At 48.5% G+C, this 17064-nt stretch overlaps 1 protein-coding gene across 1 annotated transcript; it reads right to left on the bottom strand.

Annotated features, from left to right (window-relative positions):
* Positions 1–4205: 4205 nt before the first annotated feature.
* Positions 4206–12831, bottom strand: ANKK1 (ankyrin repeat and kinase domain containing 1). Its single transcript, XM_068418406.1, has 8 exons — positions 12644–12831; positions 8852–9146; positions 8282–8433; positions 7391–7440; positions 7138–7293; positions 6749–6867; positions 5932–5977; positions 4206–5554 (listed from the first exon to the last, which is right to left on the bottom strand). Exons 1-8 carry the CDS (start codon positions 12829–12831, stop codon positions 4206–4208), a joined length of 2355 nt encoding a protein of 784 aa, XP_068274507.1.
* Positions 12832–17064: the final 4233 nt, after the last annotated feature.

Genomic DNA, 17064 nt, shown 5'->3' with positions numbered 1-17064 from the left:
AACAGCTGTGACTAGTTTCGGTGCATTAAAGTGCAGGCTTTCCCTGATTAGTGAGAAATGGATAACCCCACCCAGGCATCTCTGTGTGAAAGGTCCATTGGAGGAGGGTGGCATTCTGAGAGTCTCTTGGGACCTTGGCATTTAGTCTTCAGTTAGGTGCCTTCTCTAAATTCCTTAATTTAACACAAACTATGTCATTAGCCTCTCTTCCACTTCAGCTGATGAGTAAGAAAAAGCACCAGCAGCAGAGCAGCCTCTTTTAAAACACCGCCCATGTCCATGCCCTGGGCTGAAGACAGGGCACATTTTACAGCCAGCACTGGGAAACAGCTCTGGATTTCAGAGCTAGGCTTCAAAGCTAAACAGATGGCTTTAGCTCTTTGGCAGGGAAACACTGTAATGGCAAAAAAAAGAATGGGGACTGTGTTAAGTGACGCTCCCCCCATCATCTGAACTGCAATTCTGCAGCTGCTCTCTCTGTGTATAGTGCTCCGCTCTTACAAAAGTGAACATCATCCATGAACAAGGACTAAACTGGGAGTCATCTGAAATAATCCAGCCTATGCATATGCAATCTTTACATTACACAAGGTGTCTCTTGGGGAGATACAAGTGGGGAAAGAAAGGAATGGAACTAAGGAGATATTAGCACAGATGATGGAAAGTTCACTCCGTATCGTATGATGGGTACAAGCTACATGGTTCCTTCGTCTCAGTTATAGCAGCCTCTAATCCCACTCTGTACATCCCCTTTCCTCCTCCATGCCTTTAATAATTTGCGTCATAAGCAGACTCTGGAAGGTAGACAGCATGAGCAGGTAGGCAAATCCTATTTCCATTCTTAAGGAACTTCTGAATGCCTAAAGCTTGTTTTTGTTGAAAAAAAAAGGTACATTTTTAAGCTCCCTGCAAAATAAAAGCTCGCCAGCATTTCAATTCATAACCTGCACAGCTCCTTGCTTTACCAATGGCAAATGCTAAAAATGAATCATTTTAATATAACCCATTTTAAAATACTATCTGCAGGTTTTGTTTTTATGTCAGAGCATCATGAAAAACAGAGTTCAAATATATTATATGTTACTATTTTAAGTCAATGTAAAAATGAAAATGAGTGTAGTAGAGGTTGGACTTTTTAACCTTCTCAAGATGTGGATGTTATCAGGCAGCACTTAATGAATCACTTCAAATTTTCCGTAAGTAACATCATCCATTTCCCCACAGAAAATGGTTCAATTGTAAACAACACCAAGTATATCCCTTCACAATGTAATAGTTACTCTCTTGTACACAGCCAGAAGAAAACCTTTTTGGCATATGAAAAATTTGGAAGGTTTCCTTCAAGATCCAAAGGCAGATAATAGCAAGGCCATGTTGCACAGACACCGATTGCATTCCCACTGCGCAAGGCAGAGTACTGGACCTCCCAGTCAAGCAGGAGGCAAGCCTGGAAGCCAAAGACTTCTATGCCCTGCAACGGGAGGGGAGAGTGAACTGGGCAGCTTCCTGCCTTTGTGGTTCAGGAGAGCACCTTGCTCCCACATCTGCTCTTCTCCAGAGGTGCAGCTGATCCAGCCTCTCTCAGAGGAAAGCAGCCCAAAGCCTGCCCTGGGGGATGCAGGCTGGCCCCTGTCTCTACCCAGTTTATAATAATGTCCTCACGACAGGTTCAACTGGTCCAATGTCAAAAGGAAAATAAACGCACAAGTAGTGACTAAGAGATTTTTAATAGCAGGCTGTCATTACAATCATCCCTCCTGATCTTTTATTCAGCGTAGTCCAGAGAGCTTCAGTGGGTTAAAGCCAACCCAAGGGAAAGCATGCTGTACTGAAGAACGAACAGAGCTACGGCTCATACATCGCAATACAGCTTAGTTCGTATGGAGCATTTTAAACCTGACCTTCTGCTCCGTCCCGATCAAACAACTGCCAGCTTTTCCTGGACAATAAGCATTTCTCAGACACACCAAGTCTAGGAGAAGCCACTGAACAGAACCTCCCTGTGCTAGAGCAATTCTAATTGTTGGCCAGAGCTGAAAAGAGACTCCCTTTCGTGTGCCATTCACCCTTGTTCGCACGAGGTAAAGAGAGTACAACATTTCTGAATGGCTAAAGCCCTGAAGACAGCACTGGAATACTAGCAGAGCAAACAAGAACAATTACTAATGTTCAGCTAGAGGAGACAGTCTCCAGCACAGATATTATTCTTTTCAGCCCCAGCACAGCTACTGGAGCTTTAACAGCTGTCTGTTCAGACCTAGTAAGCTTATTTGTCTGGAACCCACCATCCTCTCACTGTAGGAAGCAAATTACATGTTTGCATTATTGCTCTGGCTCGCTTGCTGGGACCTGAAGTGCGCTGCATGCACAAATAGACTTTTCTATTTCTCCATCCAAGGATAAAAAGCAACACATTTTAAAGTAATGACTCACAGCTAATAATGTCCATCAGGAAAGATGCATCTTCTCCCTTGCAGAGATGGTGGTGTCACCATCCCTGGAGGTATTTAAAAGCCGTATAGGTGTGGTGCTTAGGGACATAGTTTAGTGGTGGGCTTGGCAGTGCTGGGTTAACAGTTGGACTTCATGACCTTAAAGGTCTTTTCCATCCAAAATGATTCTATGGTTCTATGATCTTTCCAGCTGAGATGATGAAAGTCCGGGCACATTTTGGAAGTGCTTAGCAAATCATGGTAGGATTGTCACAAGCTGCACAAAAGTGTTACTTACTGTGACAAAAGAATCAAAGCCATGAAAGTTATATGTTTTCCAGAGAAGTAATCAAGCTCTAGAACATCTTCCTGATTGAGATCAGGAATTATTTCCGAGCAGAGACATGACTTAAACCTTGAGCTGAAAATAGTCAGTTCTCTTGTGTATCAACTAGTAAGTGATAACAACTTCTTTGGGGCTAGAAAGTCTCCTTTGCTCTCCAGCAGCATTTTGAGTGACCTACACTGCTACCTAACTTGCTGTTGAGCAATTTCCCCGATTCTTCACCTCTAAAAACAACCCCCACAAATAGGACCAGACATAAAAATAGGATGCATTTGTCATAAAGCCTGTTCTGCTCATACCCAGAAGCATATTTTCAGCAGAAAAGATTGAATGGAGGCAATTGAATTCAACATGTTAAGCACCTCTTTCCAGAAGATCCCATCCCCTCAGAGACTACACAAAGGCTCTTAGAGACCAGCCTTTTAAGCTATTACCTACAGCTGACTGTTATAAGCCCCGCCTGTCCATTTCCACAGGGTAAGTACCTGCTACCTTTCCCAGCTGCTCAGTGCTCTTAAAACAAAAGAAGGTTATGAGAAATAGGGGTAACCCAAATTAGATACTGCTTTTCTGAGTAGGAACTCTTTCAACCAGTCTATGAAACTCCCACAGCAGCATTTTGTAATTAAGACTAGAGGTTATTGGTAGCCCTCATGGTAGGGAACAGGATTCGGAACGACACCCACTTTTTGGCTTGTCCTTAAAGCCATCTTTCTAATGACAGCCTCAGTGTTTAAAGTCTGAAGTGGGGAGGTGGTCAATAAGTATTTTCAATGCTTAGGAAAAAAGCCCTTGGCTCTTTTTTTCTGAAGGGACGGAGTGGAATTATTCTGGAATTTGTTTTCTCTGTGTTGCATCCATTTAAATACTTTCTACTAGTGATTTTTCTTCCTTCCTTGTTTTATTTTATTCTTGTTACAAAAATGAGATGTCACAAAATCTGACACATTGCTGTACCATATGCTTAGTGTCTATTTCCAGCAGCAGGTGAGAATCTCATGATTCGATTCCCACCTGTGCCAAAGCCATTTTACACCAATCTGCTCTGTAGGAAAACATGGAATAAAAGCAATAAAATCTGTGGAAGACGTGTATATATGGGTTGCTGTGCACAGTTTCAGCATTGCCATATGAAAAGGGAGTACATATATCCATTTCCATCCCTGCACAATAAGTATTAAAACAGGAAAGCATTGCTCAAAGCCAGCATCACCAAGCCAAAATGTTCTACAAGCTGGCCAGACTCTGGAAAATAACTTGTCGGCTTCCTTCTGCAGCTCCATTTTCTTTTACTCTTTTAGTGTTCATGCTTAGGAACTTCCCTTAAAAAAAAAATTCCTGTAATCACCAGGTGACGGGATGTAGTGGTTTAAGGCATAGCACCTCATATTGGAAAACTCAAGTCATAAACGCCAGACTTGATGGATCTACAGATCTGTCCTTCCTGGAACAAATTTGGGTCTTGAAATCTTAGCATCATTCACCAGAGTCCTATTCCCCGATTTATTCACCAACGAATCCTTGCCTTGAAGCAGCGTAATGATGTTTTCTCTCTGATGTCTAATTGCCAACTGGAGGGCTGTACAGCCAGTGATATCTTCCACATCAAGCAGAGCTCCAGCCTTAATCAAGGTCTTTATAATGGCCATATTGCCCTTGAGGACAGCAAGGTGCAAGGGTGTCCAGCCCACTTTGTTCTTAGCATTGACATCTGCCTTGCACTCCAGAAGACTGATGACAGTCAAAAAGGAGCCCCGCTGGACTGCAAAATGGAGGGGGGCCCATTCTGACTTCTCAGCGATGTTGGGATCTGCCCCACATCTCAATAGCTCGCAGACTACGGGCTCATCGCTGTAGCGAGCAGCCAAGTGAAGTGGTGTCCAATCCATGCTTCCTTTGGCATTCAGTTTGGCGTGGCTATCTTTTAGCAGGTGGATGATTTCAATGTGTCCTTTGAAAGAAGCCAGGTGCAGGGGAGTCCAGCCTTTGTCCGTTCTCAGCTCCACATTGGCTCCGTATTTGATGAGTTTCTCACAGATGAGATACTTCCCCCTCACCACCGCCAGGTGCAGGGCACTGTAATGATTTTGATCCAGGCTGTTGACAGAGGTGCCGTTCTTCAGCAAATAATGGACTACCCTGAACTTCCCCCTCTCCACAGCAACATGAAGTGGGGTTCTAAGGTTGTTCTGCTTTTTCTCCAGGTCCGCTCCTTGACTGGCAAGCAGTTTCACCAAGCTGACATGTCCAAAGCAAGCTGCCACATGGAGGGCAGTTTTCCCATCAACCTCCTGGGTGTTGGAGTCAGCCTGGCGAGATAGCAGTACTCGGGCCACATTCTCAAAGTTGTTCTGGGATGCCAAGTGCAGAGGGGTCCACCCGTCACGCTCTTGAGCATTTACCTGTGCCTGGTGGTCCAGCAAGAGGCGTACAATTCTGTCATCCCCATTCTGGGCAGCGAAGTGAAGAGGTGTCCAACCGTCTTCGTCAGGCATATTGATGTCCGCATCATGCTCTATCAGAACCGAGCAGATCTCTGGTGACCTCTTTTGAACAGCCATAATGAGTGGGGTGTAGCCACAGACTACCTGGCTGTTCACATTGGCTTTACAGCTCAGGAGAAACTTCACCTTTTCCACATTTCCCTGGATCACCATGAGGTGAAGCAATGTGAGGCCATTTTCATGGACTCTACAGACTTCCTCAGACAGGATGTCCTCTGGACTTTCAACTTCACTGTAAGAAGGTGGGATACGATCCTCCTGATTATCAGTTTCTAAAGGCAGAGGAAACAAAACAGGAGAAAGAGAGTAAGACCAAGTGAAATAGCTTGGTGTGCTCAAGATGGAAGGGAGAGCATGTGAATCTTCACAGTATGAAATGAAATGAAAGGCATTTTAGAGATGGGGAATATAAAATGAGGCAAGACCACTACATGCAGTCTCTTAGAAAGCAGTGAGACATTTGGCCTCTCCCTCATGGGAACTATATCTGCTATTTCCTATATAGTTCATTTTCCTTAGCTGAAAAAGTCACCCATGTGGAAAACTTTATTGAGCCACATCCTTATCACTGGAGAGCGAGGAAATAGGCTATTTTTTCATAGGTTTCCCCTTCTTTATTTTTTAATTATAAAGGAAGAGCCCTACTTACCACCACTTCTGGTGTCTCGGGGGAAGGCGAACTCTTCTTTGTCACTCTCATTTTCAGGAAGGGGAAAAGAAAAAAGCCATAAGACAAAGTTGCTTATTTGCATTCTACAATGTTTGCACAGAGCTCTTTGCTACTGCTCTAGAATTTTGTATTACCACTCGAGTGGTTTTTATCCAATTCTCTTATTGCATCCAAAACTCAGCAGAACAAATCATGACACTAAAGGGAAGGCAGGAGCCTGAAAACAATCTCTGGATATGAACGAGATTTTCCTCCTCTTACTCATTTGCTCCCAAACATACATATATTGTACTTTCTTATTGCAGCACATGCCCATGGCAGCATCCCAGCTAGACATTTTCTTTGTTGTACAGGGAACCCAAACACCCCCACCTCCTCAGTCCTCTATGCTCGGGCATCTTGTTTCTTGCTGACAGCACGACTAGGCAAAACCTCAAAATAGCAATAGTTCTCAACTGCTGCTTCTGCCTGTATGAAGCTGACTTCAAGGCACAATTACACTCCAGTAGCTGGGCTAAAATTGTGACTATCCTGAAACCTGACTTTTTTTCTTAGTCAGAGAAACACAGGGATTTTTTTTTTTTTGGTTCTACGAGAGCTGTTTAAACTGGAATGTCCTCAGTTCCATGGAGCTGGAAAATGGTCACCTGACTACACATGCCAGTGCCATGAGCAGAACCCCCATGACTGTGTGTTTGCTTGTGCTTCTTCTGAGGAAATGCATTCTCAAGAACCAGTAAGAACAGGGAAAGGACTCAGTGGAATTTCCTGAGTGGTACTGGGAAGGCTTCCTCACCTGCTGGTTCCCAGAGATGGCAGGCTTGTGGGACATCTTCCTAACAAGGCGTTCATTCTCTGGATCTACTACAAGGCTTTGTATCAGTGACAGCAGCATGTCTGTTTCTACAGGGATATCTACCAGAGCAAAAAGACTGTTAGCTGTGCAGACTACCCGCATGTGCAGAACCCAGTCAGTACCCCAGGCTGGGGAAGTCTTCCACGTATCCTTCACACGGGGAGGAAGGAAAGGGGGCGAAAGAGGATGTGTTGACAGCAAATGGGTACCAAGCATTTCCAAGGCAACAGGCGAGTTAACTGGCAAAGGGTTATAGGCAAGCTTATACCCCACTTGTTAATCCCTGCAGCTGACCCTTGGCTCATCCATATCACACTGAGCTACCACACCTGTGAAGGTTGGCCTTTGCTTAGGGTCTTGGTCCCAGCACCTCTTCATCAAGTCAACCATCTGCTGACATTCCCCTGGCCAGTCATCACTGATGGGGTCTAGGCAGGGCCTCTTTCCTGCTGCAACCTTGACTATAAAGGCCATCATGTTGGCTCCTGAAAAAGAGCAACATGCACCGGGCTTTTTCTCTGTGAAGATGGCTGTAATAAACATTTAATAAGTGCAAAGCATGTAAGAAGTGTTCATATTTACCTGCATAAGGTTTCTTCTGCATAAGTACCTCCCAAACGACAATTCCGAAGCTGCAGGCAATGAGAGATCGTGAGCAATCACTCCCATATGCACACAAACATAAAATTCACTTATTGCTTTCATCTTCTTGAGAAATGGGAAAATTAGGAAACAACTTCTTCAGGGTGGAAGTATTTCACCCCCCACACCAAAAGGACAAGATCTTATGAATCATCACATACATCTCTGATGCCTCAGCCACAGGGTTGGTGTAGTGAATGAGTGACTTAGAGCATTTCCTGTGAAAGTCAAGCTCTCAGTGCCTTTTTTTTTCACTTTAATCACATTGGCTTTTAGAGCCCTTGACTACTGCAAGTTCACGTGACCATGCAAATCCTTCTTGTCTTGGGTTATCGTGTAGCGTAGCAGCTAAGGAGCAGACGAATTTCCAGAATGTATATATGTACCTTGTGTAAGTGGGCTGCAAAGCATTTTGGCCAAAAGGAAAAAAATAAAGTTGAAATCTTTTCCCTGCCTGTTACTGACCAAAACGAAGCTGAATACTGAAACAGACAAGCAATACTACCGTTGTTTTAAAATTAAAATAAATCTAAGCAGCGACCACTATGAAAGAGCAGATTCTGTCTGTTCTGTGTTCTAATCTTACTCCTTTCCTATGATAACTGGTAAGAGATAGATAATTATTCGCAGATAATCCCACTCCCCCTCATTCTCCACCACTCAGGTTGAAGTACCACGCGTCACTCCCAGTGTGTTCCCCACCAAGGACATTATGCAAGGCAGAGAGCCAGAATATAAGCAAAACGAGGCAATGTGCCAGTCCCTTCTGCTCTGTGTAAAAGAGCTTGGTGGCAATGCTGTGTGACCTCTGAACAGAAAGGCAGCCCTTACCTGTACACATCATATTTAATTCCTGGGGGCTTGCTGTTCTGGAGAAACATTTCTGGGGGGATGTAGCTCAAAGTGCCTCTCAAAGCAGAGCTTTCAATGTATTGCATTCGGCTAGACTGCTCCATCCATTTTGACAGCCCAAAGTCTGAGATCTGCAAGTAGAAAAAATGAGAGCCTCCCCGCTGAGGCTCACAACCTCACCCCTCCTTATATTAGCTGGGAGATACCTCCATCTTTCACGATCAGGGATATAAGGAGGTGCCTAGCAGCTGAAACTTGGTAAAACCCTGGTAAAATCGTAGTTAGTGCTTTTCACTGAGTACAGCAGATCAGTATTTCCTCCTAAGTTGGAGCCTTAAGTTCCCAGTTCTGGCACAGATTGCCTGTGTGATCTTGAGAATACCATGTCATTTGTTTACCAGCTGCTTCTTATGGGTCCCACTGGTCAATCTTCCATTGAGTGTGTCTGTAGATCCTAACTACTTAGGATTCTGGACCCATTTGGAAAAAATAACCTTTCTCTTATTTGAGAAATAACCTGTCCCTACAAACACAGCAGTAAGGTCATACCTTGACATGCATATTCCCATCTAGGAGAACGTTCCCTGGTTTTAGATCTAAGTGCAGCAAAGGAGGTGTCATGCTATGCAGGAAATTCATAGCCAAGCCCATCTCATGGATAACCCGGAACTTGAGCTGCCATGACATTTTGTGAGTGGGAAGAATTTTCTCCAAGGACCCTCTCGCCATATATTCCATCACTATCCCCAAAGGGCTGTTGCAGACCCCATAGATAGTGACGATGTGCTGGAATTTGATTTTCTCCATCTTGGTTGCCTCTTCCATTAGACAGTTCATACTGGTCCTGGAAAAATAAAAACGAGGAAAAAAAAAAAAGGAACCAAGAAATGGTATCAGTCGATTTACAGGCTAAATTACTGTATAGCAGCTTAGTGATACCCAGCCTTGCCAAGCAGCCCTGCCTACCCCAAATAGATTAATTCCAATTTTCCCCTTGATAATGCAACCAAATCATGATCTTTTGCAGACTAAAATGAAACATACAAGGTGTTAGGACTTTTCAAAATGAGCCAAAGATTTCTTGGGCAAATTTGACCACTAGGCTTCTAAAGAAAGAGATCAAAACTTTCATCTTAGTCCAGCTCTTAGAGGACCTTCAGTGGTCACAGAAAGCCTTGTCCCTGTGCTTGTTTTCACCCTGTGGTGAAATTCCCAAGTGATGCTTCCCTGAAAGCACGATGTCGGGAGCAGACACAGCATGCTGAACCGTGACTGTCATATACCACGTGTCAGCAGGGTAGCCTCAGAGAGAGCCTGCACACTGCGTGCAGGCAGCCAGGGTCCAGTGACACACTGACCTACGGAGCTGGAGCATATGGAGACTTGCAGGGCCAGAGGACGTGCTGTGGCCATACCTATACCTACGCCTCTACCTGCAGCTTTCTGTCTGTGAGCATGCTGAATCTGGTCCCAAAGGGAGTCTAGACGTGTCTGTCCATTGTTGCCAGTTTTGGCAGACCTGTTTCACTAAATCTTTACATTTCCCAACCTGCTGAACGAGTTGGGGTGCCCAGAGCACGCTGACAGCAGCCAAGCAGCAAAGTGCCAAAACTGCATTTAAAAAGCACACCCTGGGAATGAATCTGAGCTTGCAACAACATTATGCCAGGCCACTAATCGCTCTAAAGACAGTTCAGCTAAGCAAATCTTTCTGCCAGACTTCCTCTAGCAGGCTCCCCACAGTAAAACTTACTTCTGTATTGGGGAATCTCAGGTATTGTCTTTCCCACTGTGGAAGAAAGGCGTAACACAGGAAGACAGCAGCACCCTGCAGCACAGAGGGCTGCAGATTGATTCTTCCCCCTCCCAGGAAAATGATGGGCGTGGAGAAAGAAGTGACTTCTGAGATGTCTGGTTCCCTTCCTGGGACAGAATCACTGGGCACAGCCCCTGTCTACCTCCCTCCCCGGGCACCCCAGGGGCTGGTGAGAGCTGACCTGCACTGAAGGTTAGGCTGGATGCTGAGGCAGGCCAGCATTGTGGGGAGTGACAGAGGGAGGTTAGCCCAGGAGGAGGCATTAGCACCATTAGCCCAGACACATGAGAAGGTACTGCAAGGAGGTGGATTTTGGACAAGCAGAGGGAGCCCCAAGACATGGGGCTTGTAAGGGAGAAAAGCAAGAGCCCCAAAGTGACTCCCAATATGAGTGTTTCAGCCCTCTGGGAAATAGTGACTGCATCTGTGGCTGTGTTCTCTTTATCTGCGGGTTCCCTGTGATTTTGTTTCTCTCCTCAGCCTCAGCAGACCTGTGAGCTATGAGCCTTCACAGCTGACAGAAGTTGAGCTGAGAGCCATCTTCCAGCCCCTCCCTTTCCTTCTCTCAGGTGATTAGTGGATTCAGTGGTATTCACCGAGCACCTGCCCTCCCTGCTTTCCTGTGCTCACAGGGCTGTCTTCCATCATACCACAAAATCCAGCTTCTGTTTTGTCCTGACAATAAACTTGCTGCCAATTTGCCCCATCATTTTGAAGGAACTGTGTGAAGCAGTTGGTTATGCATCAGGAATGTGAGCAGCTGGAAGTCACCACACCATTGCCTTCACTCATAGCTACTGAGGACACATGTTGGTTTTACAAGCCCACAGACAGGAGCGATAAGGACTTTTAAAAGCTCCTCTGGAACTTTTGCCCCCGTTGCCTCCCTTACCAGACAACCGTGCTGCTGTGCTTTTTTCAAACCCCTCAGTGGCCTGGAAGCTTTCAGTTTTGCATTTGGGGCTTGTACTTAGTGCTGACAGAGAAACCAGAACCATTTGATAATACACATGAGAAGGCTCATGACAGATTCATGTGCCATGCACTCAGAGCTGCTCTCTGTGGGTATATGTGCGCTAGACAAACTGCACACTGAAGGTCTGCCTCTCCCAAACGTGGAAACCACACAAAGCAAGCAGAAACAGCCCTTGAACAATCCCCCCTGGGTGCACAGGGCTACAGGAGCAATGCTGCCCCTTCTTACAACCCCACGGAAGGGAAGGATTCTTGTTGCAGCCATAGTGCAGGACAGCAGGGTCTTGCCTTGTAATCCAGAACTCACAGGGGTTACTGAAAAGTATAATGTAAGGCAGAGCAGCCTCAAGGCTGTTTGGATCTCTGTAAGGGGTAGGAAGGCCTTTTATAACACTACATTGGAGTGCAAAGTTGTTTTAATGACAAAATAGTATAACTTTAGTCCCTAGGAGACCAGTACAGTAACTATTAAAGACACATGTACTGTTAGATATTTTTCCCAAACTCAGATTTTCAGATTTATTTTTTCAAATCCTGGTCATTGCAGACATAGTTGTTGTGGTTTTTTTTTTTTTAAATCAATGGACATTTTTGTTCACATTCAACCATTCTTCTGGAGTGTACACTAGGAGCCCAGATAATCCATGAAAGCCATATGATTAAATTTACTAGAACTGATATGCAAAGAAGTAAAATGGATTAACTTGACACTTTCTTTTTCCCAAAAGAGAATGAAATGCAAACGTAACATCTGAAGAGCATAAGCAGTGCAAACTAAAGAGGACAGCCCCTGCTCAAACTGAACCACCTCAATAGTTGTCAGTAACACGACAAGAAAAGTCATATGAGCATGTGCTTTTTAACCAGGCAGGATCCTTCCAACTGGAACAGAATAAAATTTTAGCACACATGACTTCGTTGACTCAGCTGTGTTTTCACCAGGACTGCCTATACTGTACGTGGTATCGGCAGTGGTTGCGATTACCTGGCTTTGTTCTATCTCCAGAGCCAAGGCAGTCAGCAGAAGAGTCTCTGCAGGTGAGAGACAGAGCAAAAAGGAAACTGAAGGTGCAGGTGCACCAGCCAGAGCAAAGAGCACGTCTGGAGGGTGAGGCAAGTGAGGGAGCAGAGAGCTTCGTGAGCCCAGCAAAAACAGCTGCAAATTTGCTGTCCCTCAGCTTTAACGACTAATTTAGTTTAATAGATGCCCATTAGTCCCGATGTCCGGTGAAAGCTGCAAACAGCTAATCAGGCTGCTTTTATCCACGTGGCCGTGTTAAATTTAAGATGCCTACTTCAGCCTCCAGATTTCAACACTAATTGTTCTGAGTAAGTGCTCCTGTCCCACTTCACATGCACACACAGGGAAGAAAGAGAGGCAGAACTCCAGATCACCAGGGTTTTTTCCACTCCCTTTGGGATCCAAAAACTTGCCTTCCCAGGGAGAAGCAGCCATGTGGACGTTTCCTTCAGAGATTTAGCACCAAATCACCACAGATGGCTCTAATTGACAGTTGGAACAGCTGAGCGAGAAGAGACAACACAGTTACCTCTCCATGCTGGAGTCCTGCAGCAGGTACGGAGAGCATTTCACTGCATAAGCTGTTCTCCACTTCTTGTGCTTGACTTGGTACACATGCCCAAAGCCTCCGCTGGCCACTTTAATCCAGTCTTCTTCAAAATCCTCCTTATTAAAGACAGTTAAGCTGCCCAGTTGCCGGTCTTCCTCCAAAGCCATGACAGAAAAGGCAGCCTGGCTGTCTGCCTCCTGCTCAGGCGCTATCAGAGAAGAATAAAAGAGCTCTTCCTACTTCTGACTTGCATAGGGACGTAGGGAGTTGCCCGAGATGAGCCATGTTACCTACTGCCAAGAGGTGGATCCCAAGTGTCACTCTTATTTCCTATGCAGAGGAGCTGCATTACTTAATTCCAGGCACTCACGCCAGGCTACCGCGCAGAGCCTGGCCAGGCTGGGTATATGTCTGCATTCCCATACGGCTGCCTTCCTGTCTCGTATCGAGCACTGGGTGGGCAAATGCTGAAAGAAAACGAGATGAAAAACGGTGCGATGCAGCACTCCTTTAGCAACTGCACCGCGCTGAAGATGGGATTCCTCACCTGAGGCAGCAGTGTACATGGGGTGGAAGTGAGGCAGGCTGATGGCTAAAGGGGAGGAAGGCCTTACGCAGACAGAAATCCACAAGGCTCCTGCGCAGCATTGCGTATGCGAGGTGGGTGAAAACCGGAAAACTCTCCAAAAGACAAAGAACAGAGAAGACCCCAGAACTAGCATGGGGCGAACAAGAGACAATACTTCAAAAGAAATACACCAAGCGTGGCGAGCCGGAGTGGCTACCACAGGAATGAAGTATGCCAGCGAATGCCTGCAAGGGGCATTCGAAGAAAGAAACACGAGAGTACTGAAGAGCTGGTCTGAGCAGTTTAGCCATGGGAGCACTAGGGAGAGCAAAAAAGCTTTTAGTTGCTTTATGCCTTGACTCCCCAGCTGTAAAAAGGGTTTAGTGACACTCGTCTGGGTCTTGTGCATATATGTCTTTAACAACGTAGCCAGGGACTCTTTCTGTAGGTAAGTCAGTGTACAACCTGGTGCTGGCTTCCTTGGCACTACTGCAATACAAATAATAATTAGTATTTCTGAGGGGTAATAGTCATCAAGTCTTGTCCTGGGATTTCTAGCTACATAGCACATCTGAAGAAATCCTTAGAGGAAGACTGGTCCAGGTGGAAGTGCAAGCTATGTCTCTGTTGCGTTTGCCACAAGGTGCTCTGGCAACAGCCCATCACTCACAGCTGCAAGGCCTTGGGGAAAGAAAGAAAAGGGAAAAAAGCCAGGCAGGCTCTGCAGTCTTTTAGGGAAAAAAAGCATTGGAGTGTGACGTGATTGTGGTGGATTCCCTGCCACTCCCTAAGGGCTCCCCACTGAGTGTGATGCTTCTGGCCCAGGTACCACCATGCCCACCTCCTCCTGCTTGCCGGCCTTCTCCTGCTAACACACCTTCAGAGCCGAGGACAAGCACGATGGGGCTCCATTCCCTCATGTTCAGGCACAGGCAGGACAAACCCTCACTGAAATGCTCAAGTTTTATTACAGAAAGTTCAGGAGAAGGTGAGAGAGTGGAGGAAAACACTCCATGGTTGTAGAGTGGCAGCTGCTGCCACTTCACTTCCTCCACAGAGCTTACAGGTGTGCTGCATTTCTTGGCAAGTAGCTCAGGCACGTCCCAGGGTCTGTCCCAGCTTTAATGGCATTACAATAAAAGGTCAAGAACGGAGGCAGTCACGCTGATCATTTGCACCTTTATTGACAACAGCAACTTACATTTCTTGAAATGACCCTTTCCTGCTTTTGCCCCAAACCTGGGAGCAATTTTACCCCAGTCCACTCTGAAGAACACCTTAACACCTGCCCTCCCTGAGAGTCCCTTTGCAACCAGCCAGGACCAACACGCGCAGCAAAAATTCCAATAGTTGCCCAAGGCTAAAATCGTATGTGCGGGGCAATTTTGCTGGCACAAATTACAGCACAGTTGGGCAGGAAAGTAGCTGAAGGGGGCACACACAGATGGAGAAAGCATTTTATTGGGCACCCCTGGCACTGAACAGCTGGGAAAGGGCAGGAGCTGCTTCAGCACAGAGCAGGAACATGTTCTCCCAGAGGCTCAGGTCCACCCGCTGCCTCCCCCGTGCAGGTGCTGAAAAAGCAGCGTTCAGAACAGGGGAAACCACCTCAAAATCGCTGCTCTCGCGCACTCATCCCCCAGCACGTGCAATGCCAGGGATGTTTTAGGTGACTGCAGCCCCGAAGACGGGGGATGCCCTTCCCAGGAGCGCCTTTCTCTTCTCTCTTCTTCACCCCGCTGCTCTTGCCTCGCAGTTCCTTCCTCGCACGATGGATGCCTCTTCTTTCTTCTCCGCCAGCCGCTGCAAAGGCAGGAGGACGCGGTCCGGGCCGAGAAGCCCCCGCTCCCCCGGAGGGAGGACAGAGGGACGCCGGGCCGGCCCCCGAAGGGAGCTCTCCACGGCACTGCCCACCCGCCCGCCGTCCTCCCACACCTACCCCCCCTACCCCCCCCCCCCTCCCCCGGAAAAAACCTCGCTAATCGACTTTTCTCACCGAATTGGTGCTCCGGTGCTCCCCCGGGCGCTACTGCTGCCGTCTGGTGCCGGAGCCGGGCTCGGAGGCGGGCACCCTGGGCAAATGCATGTGGGCATGCGAAGCGGCGGCCAAAGAGGCTGCGCCCCTGCTTACAGGGGGCTCGAGCCGCCGCCTGGACTGCAAAGCGCCCGGGACTGGCCGGGCCCTGACTTACAGGGCAGCCCTGGTCCCAAAGGCCCGCGGAGGCTCCTTCTCTCCGCTTCAGGGGCACCCTGACCTGCACCCCGCTAACGGGGCGGTCACCCCACACAAGCTGCCAGCTAAGCACTGTCTACAGTGCTGGGCACCTGCTGCCCTGTAGGCAGGTGAATCGGCAGCGGTGGCTGGTGACTTTGGCCAGGGCTTTTCCTGGGAGGTTTTGGGGGCTTGGGCAGAAGAACTTCCTGAGGGGGGTTCCTCATTACCTGGGAGAAGCTGCCACTTCAACACGGAACAGCTGGTTGGAAAGTGGATGGTGTCTGGGGCCTGCAAGTGGTGCTTGCCACCCTAAATCTGCTGCCCTGCCTGCCCTGCCCTGCCCTGCCCTGCCCTGCCCTGCCCCGCCGTGCCCTGCTCCCCTCGCCCTCTGCTCCCAACCCCAGCAGCAGCGTAAGAGAAAGAGAAGCCCAGCAAAGGCAGTAGGCTGAGGGGAAGGGGCCCGTTCCGGGCATCGGGGCTGTGCCTGAAAGCAGGGCCCAGGCCCTGCCTGGGCAACCCTGCCACCGGGAGTCCCTTTTACTGCCCTTAAAGACCCCAGGCTGCCGCGCACCACAGGACGAGAAAAGCGAGCCTGAGGCAGCTGAGCCCGGGGGTGCAGGGAGCGGAGAGGGGAAGGACGGCCCAGGATCAAAAAGAGGATCAGGAAGCACCGCAGGGAGGTCCCTCCGGGGGGGGCACCCCCCCGTTCTCCAAACGGGGGCGCGGGACCGCACCCCCCTCCCCCCGCCAATAGCAGCTCCAGAAGAAGAAAGAAATAAATAAGAGGCATCCAAACATGTATGGAACAGCGAGGCAAGAGCAAACGAGAGGAGGAGCGGCGAGCTGAAGAGGAGGAAAGAGGCACCGTGAGCAAAGGGAGTTCCCTGTCACCAGGGCTCCAGTCAAACAAGACCATCCTTGGTGCTTTTGGGATGGTTTTTGTGACTCTGGGGAGGTACTTGGCTCAGAGCCGTTCCCTAGATTTTTAGAAGCCATTCCAATTCTGCATTAAGACACAACTCCCAAATTTTTGTGCCTGAAAGGCTGGGCCAGGGACACCCGCCTGAGTACAGGAGGTGCCCGGGACTCCAGGGCACTGCCCGGGCCCTGACTTACAGGGCAGCCCTGGTCCCAAAGGCCCGCGGAGGCTCCCTCTCTCCGCTTCAGGGGCACCCTGACCCGCGCCCCGCTAACGGGGCCGGTCGCCCCACACAGGCTGCCAGCGGAGCAAAAGGCTCCCAGACCCGGACCCTCGTTACAGGCGGGTCGACACCCAGGAAGCCACAGAGCTCGGCCTTCCCCCGCAGCAACAGGAACGAGACTCGACAGCCAGGCGGTGGAGCTTCACGGCCAAAGGCCGGGGGGGCCGCGGCCCCAGCCCCGAGCACAGGGGGGGCACCCGCCCGGCCCCCCACACCCTGGCCCCAACGCCTCTGAAAGGCCGGGGCCAGAGCGACCCGCCTGATTACAGGGGGTCCCCTCCAAGCACCTCCCGCCGAGCGCGGGGGACGCGCACAGCCCCGCTTACGGGGCGCTCCGCCTCGCCTCGGCCCTCCCAACCAGCCCCACGGAGCCCGAGGCTCCGGCCTGCGCCCCACTTACGGGCCGGCCCTCCTG

This window comes from Nyctibius grandis, chromosome 25 (assembly GCF_013368605.1).
Source record: "Nyctibius grandis isolate bNycGra1 chromosome 25, bNycGra1.pri, whole genome shotgun sequence".
NCBI lineage: Eukaryota > Metazoa > Chordata > Aves > Nyctibiiformes > Nyctibiidae > Nyctibius > Nyctibius grandis.
Note: the sequence above shows the minus strand (reverse complement) of the source record. Positions and strands in the feature narration are given on the sequence as shown.

Bases quoted from the DNA above. Each gene is read 5' to 3' on its own strand.
- ANKK1 (XM_068418406.1), bottom strand. From the start codon at position 12,831: ATGGCTTTGGAGGAAGACCGGCAACTGGGCAGCTTAACTGTCTTTAAT. The intron at 9,147-12,643 runs GTAACTGTGTTG...TTATTTTTCCAG, and splicing joins CAGGACTCCAGCATGGAGAG to GACCAGTATGAACTGTCTAA. The intron at 7,441-8,281 runs GTAAGGGCTGCC...CATTGCCTGCAG, and splicing joins ATTAAATATGATGTGTACAG to CTTCGGAATTGTCGTTTGGG.